Source organism: Corvus cornix, chromosome 4 (assembly GCF_000738735.6).
Source record: "Corvus cornix cornix isolate S_Up_H32 chromosome 4, ASM73873v5, whole genome shotgun sequence".
Taxonomy (NCBI): domain Eukaryota; kingdom Metazoa; phylum Chordata; class Aves; order Passeriformes; family Corvidae; genus Corvus; species Corvus cornix.
In genome coordinates this window covers 11,970,365-11,988,525 of record NC_046334.1, presented here as the reverse complement: position 1 = coordinate 11,988,525, position 18,161 = coordinate 11,970,365, and the positions used below count along the sequence as shown (strand labels likewise).

The 18,161-nt window shown below is 39.5% G+C and overlaps 1 protein-coding gene across 8 annotated transcripts in view; it reads right to left on the bottom strand.

The window, feature by feature from the left end:
* The window catches only part of GAB1 (GRB2 associated binding protein 1), a 94,626-nt gene that overhangs the window by 20,741 nt on the left and 55,724 nt on the right, over positions 1-18,161 (bottom strand). For all 8 annotated transcript variants that reach the window (XM_039550544.1, XM_039550545.1, XM_010412060.4 and 5 more), the window contains exons 2-4: positions 17,392-17,686; positions 6,669-6,882; positions 835-1,436 (exon numbers count right to left, since the gene is read on the bottom strand). In XM_039550544.1, coding sequence (XP_039406478.1) covers positions 835-1,436; positions 6,669-6,882; positions 17,392-17,686 — 1,111 coding nt within the window. The remainder of the gene's footprint in view (positions 1-834; positions 1,437-6,668; positions 6,883-17,391; positions 17,687-18,161) is intronic.

The following is an 18,161-nucleotide window of genomic DNA, read 5'->3' as shown; positions in this document are numbered from 1 at the left end:
ATGACAAATAGAACAATACTATCTGAGCATCTCTATGATCACACCTATTCTGTATACTGCCTCCTCTAAAATCCTTGAATTCATCCCTCATTTCAAACAATTCTCCTTTAAAATCACCTCTAACATTAGTATCAACTTTAACCAGCATAAAATTTCACTTTAAAAACAACACTGTAATACCCACCTGCTTCAGAAATCTGAAAGAAAATGAAACCCTTAGCCCAAGAGTGGTTAACAAGACAATACACAGCGCAGCATATCTGGAGTACCAACGTTTAGGTGGCCACAAGGAACAACCTTAATTTTACTTAAAAACTGCAGTAAGCAAATCTATCACAAGGACAGAAAGAAAGGCTGGTGGCAATGATCATCAAATCAGGGTTGATCTCAAAGCTCTGGGTATACACCATATCCCACTGAGCTTCATGAAACACTTTCAGCTCCTGCAGACTGGACCACCCTTCACTAACCTCACTTTGGTCTTTCTGAAAGACTGATAATGGTAGTATTGAATTCAGTTATATGAGCTCATTACCAAATAAATATGTCTAGATCTTCAAATATTTTTAGCCAAGGCTGAATGCCACAGTGCAATGTGCATCCCTTACCGATGTTCTGTGCCTTGCTGTTCTGATGGTTTCCTTTAAAAATATCCTTTCCTCTTTCTTACGTATTTTAAACACTGTGAACACAGATCACTTTGTGAGGGGCTACACACTTGTTCCTACAGGCTAGAAATGCCCCTCACATCATTCAGCCCATTCGTATCCGTCGTATCACATAATTCAACACAAAAATTCTGCAGGACCACACATGGAATAATGGAATACTGACCTTTCCGGAAGACATTCAAATCTCCCGTTGAAATGGTGTTACTGCGCGAGGGTGGCGCTCCTGCGGCGGGGATGCAGTAGCTGCTGTCAGTGTCGGAAGCAGTGCGACTGATGCTACAGGTTTCCACAGGAGAGCGATCTGCCGCCTGGTGAGGTTTGGGTGGCCGAGGTGGAGGGATGTCTGGAATAGTCTCCAGTTTTGAAGTCTGAGACAATGTTCCCTCTGGGAAAGTTCGCGGGATCTGATAAGTACCTCCAGGTGTGGGGGGAATGTCATAGCTAATGGAGATGTGCCTCATCTGTGCATCTAATGACGTTGCTGACGGGGTATTGAAAACATGCTGCTCTCCTTCTGCATCAGTCCCAGATGGAGATGCTGCCTTGGGCAAAACATCCTGGGAGTAACTCCTAGGCAGGTTGTAAAGGCTGGAGTCTGCCAGCGTCAGCACGGGGCGGGAAGGCGGGGAGTCGTAGACGCCCTGCTGCGGGAAGAAGCCGTTCACAACGTGCTTGCTCCCTGATGGAGCAGGGTTTTTGTGGGAGGGCAGGTTATCATTGCAGTCTGTTTCTGAAGAGCTGGATTTTGCAGAGTCACCATGAGATCTACATGTGAGATTGCGAGATTAGAATGTTGATGAACACATAGAGAAAAATAAACATTGCAAATCATAAACACAACGTTTATCATGTAACCAACTAAAAAGTCAACCTTGTGTCTTCCAATTTTTTATTTTTTTTAAATGAGGTGCAGGAACTTAATTATTAAACAAACAGTAGTACCTAAGGACCCTAAGTAGCTATATCCATACAAATCCATGCATGTGAAATACATAGCACAGTTGTGGAGCTTTACCAACAGCTCCACAACAGGTTGATGTTTCATAAAGCAAGTGATTTTCATGATGCCAGTTTGAAGCTGAGTTTGTTTGGGGGCTGGAGGTTTTTTTAATTCTTATTTTTTTAACCCATGCTGCAAACTAGCAGCACTTTATTGGCTTTGTTAAAGGTAAAAATAAGATGTTCAATACTTGGATTTGCAGTACTTGCTAGTTCTAATCCTTATGAACAAAATGTTAAGAGGAAAAAATATGACTGCTTGTAACCCCCCTAAATGCATGCCTGAAGTTATACTGACCATATAGGACTCATTTGAAATACGTAAGGAAAAGAGAAATAAGAGATAAGATCATAAATAGGAGGCAAATAGTATGTTCTTTGAGGAGAAAAAATCCATAGGTTGCATGTGCAACAGAGAGCTTTTGTCTTGAATGCAAATGAAGGCAGTGTTGTTAGATAAAGTTGCAGAGAAATTTACTTTTGATTTCTCAGGAAATTCTTTTATGAGAACAGCACTCATTAGTACTGGTACTAACCACTACCAGTAAACTTACATGGAAAGTAACCATCTTATAATAATTTTATTTCCTTTGTAAACCCCCCCATTTACTGTGCTCTAGGCAGACAAATTCTGTTATCAGTCTGGCTCCTTGCTTAAATGAAAGTCAAGACAGTGGCAAAATACTAACACTGGAGATGTTAGTGGTGTAGTTAAGGAAGTCCATACACTTTTTGATCAAACATACCATGATATTTCCTATTTTCATTACCTCAATACCATACCATTGTGTTAAGTTATACATGCATATGAAGACAGGAAATTCAGCCTCTGAATTTTAACTATTTTCAAAAGTCAGCATTAACCACTAATCACGATAAGAACACCATGTATAATTCTGAAAACACACAGTGCATAGTTGACAGGAACAGACTACTCCCGGTTTGGGGGTTTTTTCAATGACTTCTGTACTTCAGGAATTTTAATTTTTCCCTTTAGTACAGCTCAATAAAAAAATCAATTGGCTTAAACATTCCATTAACCATTGGTTATTACGATAAGTATTAAAGCATTTTTACACCTCAGTTTAAAATAATGGCAAAGCTGGATGTAACACAATGATAACTCCTCACTTTATAAGCAGAGGATGACTATGACATGAATTCAGTGTTATCACACATGGGCATCACATATGTGCAAATTATGGTAAGTGGCCAAACTATCCCTTACTCAGTGCTAGGACTGGACATCTCTTTCCACATACCAAAAAAAGAAAACTGTCCAGCCTGTTGATCCACAAGGACTGCGCATTAAGGTGCACAGAGAGGAGGTGGGGCAGTGAGGCAAGGGGAGCCCAGCAAAAAGCCAGCCTCCACATACTAAAAACCACTTGTTAACAGAGACCCAGGAAAAAGGTTTATAAAGTGTTTTAGTCTGAGGGGTAATCATCTCATTTTTGCAAATAACGTGTTCGGGCTGACTTGACCACTCATCCTTTTCAGCTGATTTTTTCCCATCTGCAGGAATCAATATAACTGATTAAACAGAACATTATGAACAAAATGTCAGCAAAACTGCTTTTGTGTGCCAGCAATCTGGGACACCAACAGAGAAGAAAGCATAGAAAAAACAGGATAGACATAAAAATAAATAACAACCAGCTCTCTCTTTTCAGAAAATGGAAGCCAAAGTTACATAGTTTTTCTGTTAAAACTCACAGAACACCATGCAAGACGAGTCTCAAACAAACAATAATTTCAGGCAAGTTAATGGCTCTCTGATTAATTTCTCACACGTGTTCCAAGAATGGCTACTGTTCACTCACTGCAGTGGAATCTTTTTACTTTCAAAGTCTTCTAATAGCAGGTATTCCTGCCCTTCTTCTGAGAGAAAGGGTGACCCTTGGCTGGTTCATACACATAGGAAAGATGAGGAAGACAGCATTTAGTATTTCAATACACCTCTCGAATGAGCCAGAACAATAAGGGATTTGGAAGTAGTGTTTGGCTGCATTTTCTTATCTAGGATTCAAATACAAACCTTAAAAATCTCACTAAATGCTACAGTGAAACAATGTTCTTTCTCAAGTCAGCAGCAATTAGAGCATAAAACTATTTTAGATGAAGTACTGCATGATTGTTACAGCTGCAATTGCTGCATCCAAGGCATTCTCACAACAGCATGTGGTGCACTCTGTGACACTGTAATGAATGCTGTCTGAAACACTACAGTCCTCAGAAATCCCAAAGAGGCAACTCAGATACTTCTATGTTTCACAGTTACTCCTCTCACCGAGAAAAGAACCTCAAAGCCTTGAAATAAAAATCAATGGTTCCCAGATTACCTGTAAAGTAACATGCAGAATCAGAATAGAAAATGTTCCCTCTGCATATTGGACACTTTTAAGTCTAAAGGGAAAACATCATAGAAATCACCATTAAGTAACAGTAGCTGCCTGTTTAAATACAGCTATTAAGCCTTGCACTTTACACCAAGTCTGTATGAAATACACAGATAAATTGTTACAAGCCTGGAAATTAATAGGAAAATGATGCAGCCATTTGGTTTTCTTTCTTTGCCTGTAAGGATGTGGACTGGGGTAGAGTCCACTCTTACAAATCATCTTAGTAATGTGCTAGACAGATACACGAAGCTCTCATTCTATAGGAAAATGTCTATATGCTCTATGCTGTGGTCCAAATCCAGCAGCTTACCCACTTTATCAGACATAAAACATAGGCAGTCCTTTTAGGTGGAACTGAAAGTCCAGTAAGACTGTTATTCTGAATGTTCATTACTACAGCCTTTTTAATGAAAGGACACAGCTATTTAGTTACATAAAATAAACTAAGCCCATATAATATCCAAGTGATCGCAGTGCCAATGTCTTCAAATATTCCTACAAAACCATCATTTATTTAAACAATCTCTAAACTCCCAAAGATTTTGTTCAGTTCTTTCAGTTCTCTAGGCATTGTATCTCCATTGGACTTTTTGCCTTGCCCTGTACCTTCTTCCTTGTGTCACCAGTGACTTCCTTGAGAAATTTTGCAGGCTAATCAGGGACTCTGTACTTTGCCATATTTTGTGCCCCCTTCTATGGTCTCCTCAGTCGCTACTTAACCCACACATCACATAACTGTGGAAGTCAGGTCAGAAAGTCAATTACACATCCCAACCTTCATAATTCCTAAAAACACCTTCATGCTGTGGTGGTAAAACTCTGCTGAGCCTGTCCCTCTCAGAAGGAAACGGGCACTCAGACACATTTCTGATGGGGCAGGGCACTGAAATCCAAGTCAATTCCTCTGCCAAGCTGCTCTGGAAGTGAAACCAAACTTAAAAGCTTTTGGCAGGAACACTGACATACCTCCTGGGCCCTATCAGCCTCTCAACATCACTAAACACTGAAACCTTTAACACTGGGTTTCCCCTTCTCCTGCAGGAGGTCCTGGGGCACACCATGCTGCCTGTAACCTGCACATTCCATACTCTGGGGGAACTGTAGGCACATTCCCTTGTTTTAGAAGGAAGACTGTAAAGGGTGGATACTTTTCTACCACATAATCATCAGTAAATGGAGCCGGAAACTCCTCAGGCACAACAGAGCAAGATAAAAATGCCAAGGGAGCGCAGAACACATGGCACAGGAAAACTGGCAGAGCATCAAGGTGTTGATGCAGAAGGCACTGCCACTAAAAGGCATGGCCTAAGGAAGCATGCGAAATGCTCATGAAAACACTCTCAAAGGAAGCTTTCCTCAGCCTTCCACGTACTTGTCTGTAATCACAAAAAGAGTATGTTTTGTTTATTTTTCTGGAAGTACCCCAGCAGATTTTATTTGAAATTACTGCAGAAAAGAAGCTTGCCAGAGGGATTTATAAGGTTCTCCTACAGAATGCTCAAGGCTGGAAAGGACCTCTGGACACTATCTGCTGAGCTTTTCCAATACCTCTAAGCAAACCCTTCAAAATCAGGTAAGGCTCCTCAGGAGCTTGTCCAGTCAAGTTAATTTGTGGTTCTTTTAAACCATTTTTTTTAAAGAGGACAGATTCCAGTATGTCCCTAGGTAGCCTGCTCTAGGAATGGCCACCATGATCCATTCTGGCAAACCACAGTGATATTTCCCAGGCAGCTTCTATGAATATCATATCCTCCGATGCAGGAGGTGCTGTACATTTATTTAAGTTAGAAGTAGCAGTTGGAGAAATAAATAGAGATTCAATTCGGTAGAAGTTGTAAATTTTTCCTTCAAATTTCCTATTGCACACTTCTTTAAAGAACTGACTGTGTAGGTACTCTTTATTCAGTAAAAAATAAAGCTTATTTGAGCTTCCTTTTATATATCTGTTATTTGGAAAAAGCTGAAATGGATATGGAAGCTGAGTGGTTTCAGCCTCTGCATTCTTAGTTATCATAAAATAATTGGCTTTTTTCTTGTTTAAGAGTCTGACCCATGCCAGTAATAGTAAACAAATACCTCTTGAAGATCACGGTACTCAGTGATGTGGTAACCTTGCAGGTGATAATAAAATCAGCATGTTTTTAAAACCCCTTCCATGAAAGCCTTAACCGGCAAAACTGGGGCACCAAATGCCAGGAGGGAGAAAGGCTAAATTCATCCAGCTTTTTCTAGTCCTAGACTAGACTAAGCACACCAGATTGTGGCTAAAGAAAGGGTACTTCTCTGCTCTGTGCCATGCACCACTCCAAGCTACAATGAAATGCTTGGATTGCTGCATTACTGTGATACTTCTGGTGGCAATTGCAGTCCACACTTTTGGAGAATGCAATATGGATCTAGCACTGATCAAAAACTTACTATTTCAGGAAAAGGTTTAATGCATGGAAAGAAAAGAAGGAAAAGTTACAGGCAGCTTCCCCAAGTAGATCATGTGCATCCAAATGCTCAGTGGCTCGGCAATAAAAGAATGCTTTTAGCACAAACATTCTTGGCCTGTAATACAAACAAGTGTTATTAAGAAACAAAAGTCACCTACCTCATAGGTTCAGGTTTTTTACTTTGACAGTTTATTAGCAGTAAGTAGTCTTGAGGATCTTCTTGACCAGAGGAAGACTCCAGAGGGGGGACGTTAATAAGCCGATACGGAGAAGGAAGGGAAGATTCTGCTTGCATGGAAGGCGGTGAAGTGTTGATGGGCAAGGGTAACTCAGCAGATGGTTGTAAAGAACTAACTGGTGGCTTCACAGCATCTGCAAACACATAAGCAAAGAATTCTTTACACTATGAAGAAGTAGTTTTTCAACATTAAGAGAATTATTAAGAGAGGATGGGTTTTAGTTCAAATTTGTGAAATTGATGGACGTGAGAACATCTGGATGCTAACATTTGTTTCAGGGTATTTATATTCATATTTTAATCTTTGTATTTTCAAACTGCAATCAATTTCTTAAGTAAGCCTTGGAAACAGCAGTTCTGCCTTATTTAATGACTTATTTAACCCACTTTCTGGCCACAGAAAGAACAAAGATGCTGACAGCTGCAGTAATACAGCTAAAACCACAAATCTGTTGTCTTAATCAAGAGCAGACAAAGGCCCATAAGTTATTACTTGAATATGGCAACCTGAGTCAGCAGTTACAAGTATTCTTTCCTTTTTGACCAAGGTCACTTCAGCGTTTGAGATTAGTCACCAGGCAAGACCTGGCCACTCTCAATATCTGAAAATCAACAGGAAAAGTGCTGCTTTTGCAATGAAAGATCCCTTACAACTACAAAAATATTGCAAAGGTACAACAGGTAACAAGTTCCACTAAGCCCCCTGATTACAACCCTAAGTATTTATTGTTGTGCAATAATTGAAGCAGTTGTGGCTGGGTTTGGTTTTGGTTTTCTCTTCTTGTTTTGTTTTGGCTTAGTTTGGCTTTCTTTTGGGCTGGGGGGAGAAGAGGTGTACTGTGAGGTTTTTTTAAAATAACCTTATCTTTCTAATTCTTATCTACTTCCGATCCATGTATATTCTAAAGTAACTTTTTTCCTTCCAAATACATGTATCCAGACTATTAAATTATCTGGGAGACTAGAAAATATCGACACCACACAACATTAAATAATCATTTGACTTTTTCATTGTTTTAATGACACATTAACGAAGAACAACATAATTAAGCAAACCATTTCCCAATTATCAAGGCTCCCTTGTACTTGCAACTCATTGTACATTCCAATTTGCTCATCCCAAGAATGGACGCTGATTATTAGCATTGTTTAAATGAACATATTATTATCCAATGCTCCTGCTCCTGCCAGGCTTACAGGCCAGCTATGCACTACAAAGTAGCTTCATTCAGCTTCTGCTTCCCAGCACTACCCTGGGAAAAACCAGATGAGCAGCCCAGAACACAGCCCTCCTGCTTCCAGTTCTGTGTACGCCAGGTTCAAGTGATTTAGACGTGGAAATAGAAATAGCAGCAGTTGCTTTGAACTCCCATGGTACCTAAACAGGCTCAGAAATTAAATCCCACCACACCCATGTGGGTGGAAGAGTCTAGGTGTATGAAAATTCCTCAACTCAACCTACCTGAAAAGGTAGGATAACCTAAAAAAAGTTATTATGAAGGGTTGTGGCTGACCTATTCATCAAACTAGTTAGCAGAAGAAAGGAAAAACCAGACTGTATCCAGGGATCACACACATAAAAATAAATGGATGCACCCAGGTCAGATAAATAATAGTATAGAGATGTTTATACTTCATAAAATCTTTACACATTACATTTCTTGAAACATATATTCCTGAAAATTCCTGACCATGTCCTATGGTTTAGAAAAATGGAGGAAAAAATATAAAATTCATTACATTAATTGTTCCCTGAGAAGTGTTACTTAAAATAGTCAATGTTTACTTAAATACCCTTGTCTTTATAATTCCTATGCTCTTCCTATTTATGTATACTCTAGAGTCACTTCTTTCTCCCTTTCAAATACAACAGTATTTGGATGCAAAAGCTACTAAAAAAGCAGTTTATTTTCTACAGGCTGAAATACAAAACATGAACAGCTTTCTATCATTTAGGAAATTCAAGAGCTTGAAGGAGCCTTTTTGAGGCACCTACTAATGTTTCTTGATTTCCCTGTTGCTGGGGTTCAACAGCAGGAAAAGGGAAGCGCCTGAGTAGATCTACCAGGAATGTACTTCTTGTTCCTGGAAAAGTGGTAGTGGGAGAAAAGACAAGCAGCTCTCTGCCCTGTCCCCTGCCTAACTGAGGAACACAAGTAAATTTATGCACCAGTAAGAGTGTGGAAGAAAGGTTTCCTGCCAAATACGTCATTCTTTGACCACACTTAGAGATGAGATCCTCAAGAGCTTCCCTGTGGCACAGTCCCCACCCCATTCCTGGTCCCTGGCTACACCAACCTTCATGTCATTGGAACTGCTCGGTGCCAAGTTCACACGAGGGGAAAAAAGAAATCAAACAGGATATCCCTGGGGCTTCCAGGGAAGATGGGTGTGTCAGTCAGCCCTCATGCAGTCAGGAGAGCCCAACAGGTACACAGTAAGATGCCTACGTGACCTGATGCAATTAAACAGACCATGCACTAGCATTCCCAGGAAGAGCAGCAAGACTCAAGGGTAACTTTCCAGGGAAAAATCAAATCAAGAACTTTGAAAGAGGACCAATGTATCCACCAAGTCTGATGTACTGCTCCAGCTTCTGGGGCACCCCAAGGCAGAGGCTGCTTCCACAGCCTCTGCTGACCAGCCTCTGACACACTGTTCTCTGAATTTCTCCTATTTCTTTGAGTGTCTTTATAATTTTTTACCTTTACTACCATCCTGTGGCAGTGAGGTTCACACCTTATTAGACACAACATGAAAACCCACTTCCTTTTAGACCTGCTGCCTCATAGCTTCACTTGATATATTTCAGCTCCCATCTTCAGAGAAACAGTGAACAATTGCCTCCTACTCCTAATTCCCATTCCCAACTTTACACAACTTTGTGGTAGTTTTTGCTGAGTTGGTGCTGCTTAAATTTTTCCTGGTGCAGAAGCCATTTCATTGCACCTCAGGTTTCCCTTTACCCTCACCTTTCCTAGCTCTGCTACTTTTTTTTTTTTCCTGAGAAGGGAAACTAACTACTGCATACAAAGCACAAAAAAAAAAGTCTGGGGCACACTTTCTGATTTACAAAGACATAACAATGATTCATTCTGTTCCTATCCTAACCTTTCCCTTTCAATTGTTACTGAATATTAAAGGTGATGCTGTCCAGCTGTCTGGAAGGTTTATGATCTGTTCTCTGAGCAAGGATTTGGAGACCATTAATGTTAATGGATCATTAGGGACACTTTCCTTCTGATGAGTTGCCTCATTTATTTTGACACAGATTATGCTTGATAAAATCCCTGGTCCTCCTACAGATCTGTGTGGGGTTTGTTTGAGTCTGGGGTTTGTGTGGTTTGGTTGAGTATTGGGGTTTTTTCAGTGTATAGACCATTAACTATTAAAATACCAACTTTCTGATGTGAAACTCATCCTCATACAGGCATTTTCCATGTGTTAAATAGTGTGGGCTAATGCCTGATTTAAAGAGAAACTGAACTTGGTCTAAAGCACTTCAGATTATCTTTATGCATTGATGCCATTTCAAATTTGCCTACAAGGGAAGCAGTAATGTTAAAGCTTTCATCACCGAGCAAATGAAGGCTGTTTGGCTATCTGCACCCTCTCAAATATTCTCTTCAGCCACGTACTCTGAAGCTGATATGAAGGAAAGTTTCTCTCCTAGCAGCCTATTATGATTTCAAAGAGTACAATCGTCAACTTGCTCCACTTTGGACTAGCAGATTTTTAGGGAAGGGGTCATCTGCACACCAAAGAGCGTTGTAAGTAATTTGGTTTGTTCCCAGAACTCAGACACTCGGACTGCTTTGAAATAACTGGGAGCTGGAAAAACAGCCAGAATATTTAACATGCAAATGAGTCTAACAAGAATCCTATTTTGTTTTTATAATTCCTGCATTCAGTACAGCTAGAACAAGCAGCTTTCTCAAAACAGGGCAAGAGTTTTATCTTTTCTCAGTTGGCTTCTTAAGAGCAGTTATAGGCTTCATCTTCACTAGAATTTATACTTTTTTCCTCATAAGTATTTTCGTATCATATAAAATTAATGAGATAAAAGGAGCATTTTCTGAACAAGAATAATAAAAGGCTTCTCTTTCTTCCTTCTTAGCTATATAAAGTTTCTTTATTCCACCAGTTCCTATATATCTGTGCTTTGCATGCAACCTAGAAAAAGATCTGAGTGTGGGAGTTTCCATTTAGGATTGGGTTTGTATTTTGGTTTGGATTTTTTTGGTATTTTTTTTAATGAAAGCAAAAATTAAATTGTTTTCTACACTATGATATACAGTCACTTAATATCTAATTATGCAAAAACTGGCAATGTTCTCATAGTGAACAAACACAGAGGCCTCATTACAGCAAGCATTTCTTTAAATGTCAAAATTGCAGTCAAAGTAAGAAAATGCATTCTTTGCACATTGTAGGTAGAAATATGAGAACAGAAATGGGATTTTCCCATTGCAACAGTGAATCAGCAACAGATGTGCAATGGCATGATTCTTCTATTCTTCTGAGATGTTTCATTCAATCCACTTACTATAATGCAGGTGTTATAACCAGTGGCCAACAAAATACCAGAGCAATAACTTCGTGCAAAAATTTACAGATACAATAGTAAGAGCCATAATTTAAAAAAACCAAACTTCATAACTTCAGCTGAAACCTTAAAAGAACTTCTTTGTTTGAGAGATCCTGGAATCAAAGGGCCACATGTGCATGCACAGAGCACAAGGATGTGTATGCTGGTGGGTTCTTTCTCTTTTCACACATTACCTCAACAGATGAGAGCCAGATCCAGCCCAGAAGGGGCACAGACACACGAGCCTGGGTTTGGGTTTTGGCATTAAGTGATCAGCTTGGCATCAATATGAAATCTATGCAGTAAAGCTCAATACTGAACCTTTCTGCTACACCCAGAGAAAGTCCTTTATAATGCTCTAATAAAAAGTTCCTGTGCATTTCATAGGTTTGTTTTCTTAGTTTAATATAATCTCACAGTATCTCTCTCTTTCTGAAGATGAACATGATACCCTATTTAAGGAATGAGGAACTCAGCACTGTACATTATGCCCAGGACAACCCTGCCTCCTCCATCTGAACCAGAAACACAACCAACTGTTCCAGGTTCCATCACACACTGAAGTGTTTCCAGCTTTCAGAGTTAACATCTGAAATTTAGTACTTACTATCTGCAGTTCATATGTAATTTTAAGCTGCACTTTTGGTTACCCATTTAAAATTTGAAAATACCAAAAGCGTTTGCACTCAGAATTGACTCCCCCTCTCCACCTGTAATTTTCTTTTGAAGACTATTCATTTAAAAGGAGAAATAAGAGAAACATCTGTAGCCTGTTCTCCCCATCTTCAGATGGTACACAGGCTGGGTGACACAGGAAAAATAATCAAGGAGTCCTGTTATAGACTAACTTCTGTAAGTGCTCGTGAAGAGAAACAGTGCAGCCCACCACATTAAAAAGCTTGGGAATTCTTTTTCTTCACTGAAAAGGCCCAGAGCTTTCCTAGGCAGAGCCTGGTGCTCTGACCACATGGTGACTTTTCCCAGCTGGGGCTCCAGCTTGGTGCCTGGGCTGTAGGAATCTCTGTGTTCCAGAGGCTTCCATCAATCCATGTGCTGCCTCCCAGCACCTCACGGCTTGAGCGACAGTAACCTGCAAAACACCTTTCCAACCCTTCTCCCAGTGACTCAAGTAATGTTAATAGTACAAGAGGTGTCCAGCAGGAACCAGAGAAAATTAATTACCTAGGCATAATAGATTCAGTCTATTTTTCAAGGAAGAGCAGAATCACCTTCCATGTGAACTTCTGTAACATGCAGCTGTCAGCTTAAGATAATGACCTCAAACGCTCAAGATTAAGATTCTGATCATACCCCGATAGTAAATTATTTTTAAATTATATGTATTTTTTCCTCACATCTCACAAGGGAAGACCTACTCTTGCAGATTTTGTGCTCTATTCATCATCATCATCTCACTTAACCACCTGTACTTTTAGCACATCATCTGAAGCAGAAGACATCCTAGTCCTGTCTGCTGTCTTCTCTTTCTCCTTTGGATAACAGGCAATGATCATCTCAGCTTTGCCTCCTTTTACTCAGCTCAAGCCACCAGCTACCAGCTCTATCAAACCCTTGATTACTCCTATTAAATTTTGCCAGAAATATCTAACATGTATTCATTCTTCACAGTCTATCATCACCTTCCTCTCAGTAATTTCACCCTTAAAGAAAATCATATTTGTATGTCTCAGTAGCCATTATCCCCCAAATGTCACTTACTCAATGTAAGCAATCAAAAAAGCCCTCACAAAAGAGATGCCTTTATGCCCCTGTTCCTTCTAAACCTACTGCCTCAATTCTGTGACAACAGACCCACAACCCATCTCTGGAGCATTTCTCTTATATGCTTAACTCAGTTCTTTTGTGTTCTTTTTTACTGCACTCCAGGTCATCAGTCACCCATACTTCTGGCATGTCACCTTTGAGCCAACAATTCTTTCTAGTTAATCATATCAGAGAGATACAAAAACACCTCAACTCTTCATTAAGTACATCATCTCCATAGTGCAAACTTGTTGCAAATATTTTTTAAGCTTATTACTCAGTCATTGCACTTCTCTTTATAGTACTCCAGAGCCTCCCTTCCTTCATCTAAAAGGTCAGCTATTTCTCCTCACTTTTGAGCCTTTTAATGACCAAGGTCTCGAATATTCAACATATGCTATTGGGATGGCAATTTTGATTTGCCAAGTGTGCCAGCCCCTGTCAGCCACTTGTTAAAGCTGTCAAAGAAGAACATTTTTTATTTCTTACAGGCAGACCCTTCATGCAGGAAGGGCACCCTAAACACCTACAACAACCTCTATTTATTTATCAAAGACAAGGAATCAGGATGGGAAGGTGAAGTTATGTTCATCCTGTCAGTCTCTGGTATTGCATCCAAGCTGTGATCAACCTGCAGTGCACAGATTATCAGAACATCATTTTAAAAAAGCATGGTTACCCAAAAATACTCGTATTGTTTCGAAGGCAGAAAGGTATGAGGGCATACACCAGATAGCAGCAGCCTGAACAGAAACTTTGAAAGCATCGCGTGTGAAGCAAGCTGCAGCTCCTTCAAAGTATGGTCCTTAGGATGACAGAAACTTTTTTCACCACATTTAATTATTTGTGTAAATGTAATTGTAGATTTCAACGTCTTGTTCTTCCCTTTTTCCCTCTTCTACTCTACCTTGTTATTTCTTCTGGTTTATATTGCTATTTCTATATTTATTCAAATGAATTCATGCAAGTAACATGCTTGCATATAGTAAGATCATTTCCTCTTTCCCCTGCTCTGCCAAGCACACAATTCACTAAATTACAGAAACATGGAGTTGGATCACATATAAAATATTCATCCACTAAATTCTGGGGAAGGGCTTTCACAGCCTAGATATCCTTAGAAAGATTTTCTTTATCATTACATCACTCCCTGAGAGAAAAACAAGTTACTTCTCTCTTCAGATAACAACTAATCATGTCCTGCTTATCACTGCTTTTTTTGAAAGTCAGTTCTTCCCTCAGTATTTTCTTCTCAGGAGAAAAAAAAATCCTTCAACTTTTCTTCTCATCAATCACTTTTAGAAAGCCACTTCCTCTATTTCTACCTTTCTTTAAACATTTATCCTCATCCTTCTGAAAGTTCGGGCCACAGTATTTCAGAGGACGTCTCCACAGCAGCAGGCACAGAATAGTCATTACCCAGGTCCATTCAGTCTCTCCATCCCAGATTGTCTCTCACTAGAGTTCAAAGCACACAAAACACTGGTGACACATTTTTGCCTTATAGTTCCATTTTAACCTCTAGATGATCTATTATATCATGATCTTACAGAGAAAATATGAATGATATAAGTGCAGTATGAAACTCTATGGCAAACCCAAACTCAATGCTCATGTATAGCTCCCCTCAACTTTGCATATGTGTTTTAAACAGATGCTACACAAAGAAATGTTTTACAGCTTCCATTTGAAAACAAGAAGCATTAGTTAAGAAAACATAAAAAGTACCCAGAAATTTATTTCTAAAAGATTCATTGACCTAATTTAAAATAAAAATTTCTTCCTGTTTCTGTCTTAAGTTTAAAATAACTAAATCACTGTGAACCCTTTCAAAAAAGAAAGTCCCTATAAAAAGCCAAATATTGCATATATTGTAATTGTAATGTAATCATTACAAATTACCCTACACTATGACGCAACCAGAAATGTGAAGACTCAATGCTTGTAATTATGACTGAAGAACATAAATTTATCTACTCTACCCAAATACAAATGTAACATTGCAGATCTCCACAATGAACAGATTTCACATGTATAGATCAATTTCTAGTTGGAAGGTCAAAATAAAGCATTAGGTAAAAATGAGTACTCAAAATAATTTCCAATGAAATAAAAAAAACCCCAAACTTTACAGCACAGGAATCTCTGAATCTTCGCTATGCATGAAAGGAGCAGCTTAGAGCTACTCTGATCTTTATTTTTCTGGTCTCTCTACAGTTACGACTCTTTCTTCCTCATTTATCCCAACACCAAAACAGAAACTCCACATTTGTTTTCTAATAGCAGTAGCTACCACCATCTTGTAACATTTTTTACTTTAAAAACCCAAGGAGGAAATGGGCCTGGGCTTCAAAATGAACCCCAGCAGAAGCAATAGTGCAGTGGTGTCCCTGGTTCTTGATTGAGCTAAGGATGCCAATGACAGGACTCTCACAACACAACCCTTAATCAGTCTGGCAAGAGACATTTTGTCCAGCTTCAAAGAAAACTATATCTTCTTCTTCCACAGGCTAAAAGGAAGATTGGTTATGTCCCATACTCTTTTTGTTTAGTTCCAGACTAAAACAATACTTTTTTACTGTCTGAACTTCACCTGTTCTTTAACTTCCCAAAATAAACTGCAGGAGAACACAGATTTTATAAAGTACATTTATGACTTGCTCTTCCATTGGCAGGAAGATTCATCTTGGAAAAATAAGAACTTGGGAATAAAGACTCAGCAACTGATTTTCCCATTTTCCTTTTTTTAATTCTTCCTCAGTGCACTGCAAGGCATCGCTAAACCCACAAAACAGACAGTACTGTCAACTCTCAGTTGTGTGAAGGTGTTGGAACAGTTCAGCCAAAGCTAAAACGCCAAAGATGAAACATGCAATGAGAGTACAATGGGGAGAAGTTATCGATACAATTCACTGAAGCAAAAATCAGTTTGTGAGGGCACAGTTACATCTCTCCACATCCATAGCATGTTTCATCCTCAGTTCAATGACAGAAAACTAAGGGCTAACATTACACCAGCTCTCAGAGGAAAGGTCTGAAGGTTTTGAGGTGACCCCACCTCTCTGTTCCACGCAATGGACACATGCTCCTTTGTGCTCTGACAAAGAGCTGCCAGGTGAACACGTTTCCTCCTTAGATACCAGATTCCTAGGTTATCCCTGGAACCAAGGACTTCTGCCCACAGCTGCACTGGTGTATTACCCCCCTGCCCACCCCTCTCTGGAACACAGGGACACCTGGCAGGCTGAGCACTGAAATCACACGGCAGTCGCTCTCTGAGACGTGCTGCAGGTGCTCCGGGGTGTGCTCAGGATGCCACGAAAACACGCTGGAACTGTCAAAACAAGCACCCTTCCCCAAATTTGCTATTAGAGTGGCAATTCATAGATGAGGTTTTCATGACAAAGTTGTAGTTCAAAGCTGCAATAAGGAGAAAGAAAAGGGCCCCTTCTTCAGAACACACAACAGTATTTTCCAGTCACTTTTGAAGATTTGGCTGGAGCAAAGTGATGCAAGCCGCCTTTTTTGCCTCACCTCCCTCAACCCACAATCCTACAAAAAGCAGGGATTTAATTCTAGCCCCTTCAGTCAGGCATGCCTTATAACCCTATTACCACTTCTATTAAATCTTTTCTTGGAACTGTGCACAGAACTACAGCAAGTCATGTAACCCACTAATCTCCACAAGGAATGCAGGAATAATAAGTAAATGAATAAGAATGGATTCAGGACAAACAATGGCCACAAGGTATTTGCAAGGAATTAAACACACCGTCATGTTTCATACAAGCTGCCTTCACACAATATCTATTTTGGTAGGATTAGAGCTGGATAGTGCAAGTTATTTTTTGTTTATTTCAGATGATGGGGGGGTGGATTTTTTTCCCCCAAGTTTCAAAGCAGACGGAGAAATGGTAATATTAGAAACCTGACATTTTGCACTCATTCCTGCTTGCATAACCATATGTTTTTATACCAAATGGAATTCCTTTGATGATTATGAAGATCTACTGCTGTGCATGATTTTACTTAGAGATTTTTCCTATACTCCCAAGACCTAACATGACACAGAACAGAAAAGCGTCATCCAAGTTCTACGGCACACTTAATTTGTAACAAATTCTGAATATCTCCCTCTGTTCTGCTTGCTTTTATTCAGGGTAACAAGGAAGTTTTAATGCCAATACACACAAGTTTTAAAACATATGCCAGCTAAAGATAGTCATCTGGTCTTTGAAACGTTCTTCACATGTAGGCACTGCACTTTCTTAGAAAAAGCAACAGAACTTACCCTCATCTGTAGGGTTGAACCCACAGATATCACAGATACATCGAACCCACTTATTCATCTCCTCCTCGCTGTCTGCTACCAAATAGAAAACTCGGTCTATAGTGTTGATATCAAAAATATAGCTGTTTTCAAACTCCTTTTTGTTGAATGTTAATCCAGCATCCACTTGTTGACACAAATTTAAGTCAATAATACGGATAGGCTTCTTGGCATGGTCATTTTTGTAGTATTCCAATACATCTGGATCCCCTGTTAAGCGGCCACTCCGAAGCACAAACCATCTTCTCTTCCATGCCTGGAAATTGGGGAGAGAAAAAAGGGAGAAAAATTAGAAGGAAGAAATCAGACTTTAAGACCTGTTGTGTATGGTTTCAACCTGGGTTGAACCCTGTACTAATAAGTAGTTCAATTTTTATTCTAAGAGGTTACACATCAGATACCCACATTTGACGTTATTTAGGTATTGTTACAGCAGTGGACTTGAGGATTAGTGAATTTGTATTTTAAATTTTATATCTTGGCTTTGTTTATAACAAGTGGATATATAAATTAAATCACTGTTTACAAAATGAGAAAGCATGAATACACTAAAGAAAAAGTGGGGTGGGACCAGGAGAGGGGGGAAAAAAGCACACACAAAGGGCTTCTGAAGAAAGCTCTCATAGGCATGGGAAAAACAAAATAGAATACATCTTTAAGTGCTCCATGGTGTTTTGTTTCCAATATCTGTTGTTTCAGGCTGATGCATTTTAACTGAATTTTTCACTGAT